Here is a 3068-nt window from a genome sequence, read left to right on the forward strand (position 1 = left end):
CTGGGTTTTCTTAACAAGAAATTTTACTGCCACTGTTACTAGAAATTGCTGTGACAAAATTCATGTGAAGTATAGCTGGCACTGTGATTTGAAAGCTGAATACCGGTGGACAATGTAATCTTCATTTCATGTCACCAGTTTACCTATGGTTTCCTTAATTATCTCAGGTTTAAGTTTCTTAACAAAAATGATACTTTCTCTAAATAAGACATTTTTTTCCTGGTTGCTTCATTCTACTTTAAACTCTGATCAGTGTTTAAAATACATTACCTGCAACTAGAATCACAAGTTGGCATTGTAAGCACAGTCAGTAATTCACTTGGGAGGTGAGGGAGGGTAATGCGCAAACTTTTGATTGAGTATCCAGCATCAAAAAGTTGCAGAAACGTCTGACAATGAATTGAGGAACTGTTGAACAAGAAAATTCTAGGGATATCCATTAGTTGGTGTTCTGCTTGTGGCTGATCTACCCTTTTCCATCTTTAATTTTTTTTCTTATTCTTAGCCCACCTTGGTTTTTAGAACTCTTCAAATAATGAAAATGCAAAATAAGATTAAAATGATTGGTTTTGAAAAATTGTGTATGTTATTAAAAGGAAAACAAAAAATTGAAAGAAATTGAAGCCCTTGAAAGTGGTTTTACGTACAAGGTTTTGAAACATGATAGCTTTTGTAGGATATAAATCTGCTTGCCTTTTCTTTCCCGGTACAATCTATCAAAGAAGAGAGCCTCTCAAAATTTCTTTTTTTCCTTAAGTAGACACAAAGAGCACAATGAGTCTATCACAGGAGGAAACTTTGGTCTTTTTCACAAGTGAAAGCTGTAAAGCCAGAGTTATTTGCAGAAAAACGCTTCTCACTTCTTTCAAAACTTTGTTTAACAGAATGTTTCCATTGGAATTGTTGGCAAAGACATGGAGTTTACCATCTATGATGATGATGACGTAGCACCATTCCTAGAAGGTCTTGAGGAGAGACCACAGAGAAAGGTGTGTGATTTAGATACAAATATATAGGCTTTGTTGAAAGACAGCATTTTGTGATACATGACCTATCACATTTATGTTTACAGCATTTAACTCTACTACTCTAGTAGGAATGTGATTTTTAAAATTGGAAGTTACTACATGAAAACTATATATCTTAGCTGGAGACCAAGATGCTTATTAAATCAATTTATGCGGAATTGGTGCCAGGCTGTTCCAATGTCATCTTCTTTCCTCATCTTTGATAAAGTACAAGTTTTTACTTTTTTGCAACAGAAGTGGCTACATATGTTTTAGTCTCCTAATTAACAGCTCTGTCCTGCTCCATGCTTAATTGGGGTAAAACTACTCTGTAAGCTCTTTGTTGACATGAGCTGCATTTACCACTTGTGATGCTCAAACCAGGATAAAGCTGATTTAAGTTTGTCTTCTGCCTTCCTAAAATATTTATTTTTTCCTCTCTTCAAGCCTGCTCCACCTGCTGATGAACCTGCAGAAAAGGCAGAGGAGCCGATGGAGCACTAGTTGGTGGATGAGTTCCTCTGTGTTAACGTTTGTCTAATTATACAGGAACATTTCTCCATTTGCTGGTAACTTTATCCTCACCTATATGCGTTTTCTGCCGATACATTCTGAGGATTACTTTTAAAAAAGAAAGAAAGCAACCCACCTATCCTTAAAAGGTAGACAGGAGGTCATAATTGTGTGTATTTTCTTTGACATGAAAGATGTAATCATTTTCTAAATAGTACATGATACTGTTTTTTAATGAAAAGCTTACTGTCTTTAACTTGTAAGGACAAGTGGAAATAAATCACTTTCTTGGAATCTGCTGTGGGTTTGGTTTTTTTAGTCTGAACAAATAACTGTTCAAATACTTCCGTCATGTCAAGGTGCCCTCTTGTATTTGAACATTTGTCAGAGTTAGCATTTACTTACTATATATAAATATGGTGCTTTTGGAAACTGTTGAACTGAGAGGACTTTAAAATGCCTACAAAACTGCAAAACAGTTGTGGAACAAATAGAATGTAACGTGTTTCCCCATGTTGTCTTGTCCTTGTCTCAAACTCAACTTAAAAAGACATTTCGGGTTATGAGTGTTTACCAGAAACATTGCAGGCTGAAGAAGCGTGAAGCTGCCAACCAGCTTGTGTTTTGTTTGTTTTTGGTTTTAATTCTCTGCTTTAATAAACCCCAGCTCATTTGGAACTGAATTGTACCACTTTATTTCTTTAGAGCCATCAGCCAGCCATGGGGTAGCAAAGGGCTTTTAGCTCACTAATGGCCTAAACCGAAGTAAGGCGGGAAGCACATAAAATCCCCATGACAGATCCCCTGAGCTATGGAGTCGCTGTCTTGCTGCTGAATAAAGAGGCTCTTTGGGGTTTTGTCCCTTCGGCTTGTTCTGTACCGTCTGCCCGAGGGGTACCTGGTACCCGCGTGGATTCAAGCTGAATGCCACAAGATTTGGGACTGTCAGCGACTTCTTTAGGGACATCTGGCTGGGAAGCTCAGTGAGTTGGTGCTTCCTAGGTCCAAAATGGGTGTGATGCTGTATTTTAAGCAAAATGAGTTTAGCGTTATTTTTCGTTTTCCATGTTGGATCATTCTATTGTAAGTCTACTCACTAATGAATATGCTGAAAAGGATAAGAAACAAGTTTTTGAGGTGAACTCACATAACGGCATGATAGCCTGCTCGATGTACTTTGAAAAAAAAACAACAAACAAAACAAAGGCCTGAAACTTACATCTAGTATTTATTAATTAACAAAGCATGGTGCTGTTTCAAACAGGCTTTAAATACTGTGTTGAATCCATATAAATAGTTCAGTCATGAAAGTACCAAAATAATGATGTCAGGGCTGTGTATTTGGTTTTAACGCTAGACAAAGCTGCTTTTAATTTTTAAAATTTTTTCTATTCTGTTGTTATTTTTCCCCTACTATTTTTCAATTTATTTTTTCCCGATTTATTTTCCCATTTATTTTTCCCCTACTTATTCCCCCACTCCCTTCAATTTTTTTTCCTTTTTTTTTTTCTTTCATCTATTTTTTTTTTTCCTTTTTTTTTTTATTAT

The 3068-nt window shown here is 36.2% G+C and overlaps 1 protein-coding gene across 1 annotated transcript in view; it reads left to right on the forward strand.

Annotated features, from left to right (window-relative positions):
- Positions 1 to 1814, forward strand: part of PSMA1 (proteasome (prosome, macropain) subunit, alpha type, 1) — a 9027-nt gene extending 7213 nt beyond the window's left edge. Inside the window, 2 exon segments of the mRNA XM_009699081.1 lie at positions 865 to 989; positions 1455 to 1814. Coding sequence (XP_009697383.1) covers positions 865 to 989; positions 1455 to 1511 — 182 coding nt within the window. The 3' untranslated portion in view covers positions 1512 to 1814.
- Positions 1815 to 3068: the final 1254 nt, after the last annotated feature.

This window comes from Cariama cristata, unplaced genomic scaffold (assembly GCF_000690535.1).
Source record: "Cariama cristata isolate BGI_N322 unplaced genomic scaffold, ASM69053v1 scaffold13174, whole genome shotgun sequence".
Classification (NCBI taxonomy): domain Eukaryota; kingdom Metazoa; phylum Chordata; class Aves; order Cariamiformes; family Cariamidae; genus Cariama; species Cariama cristata.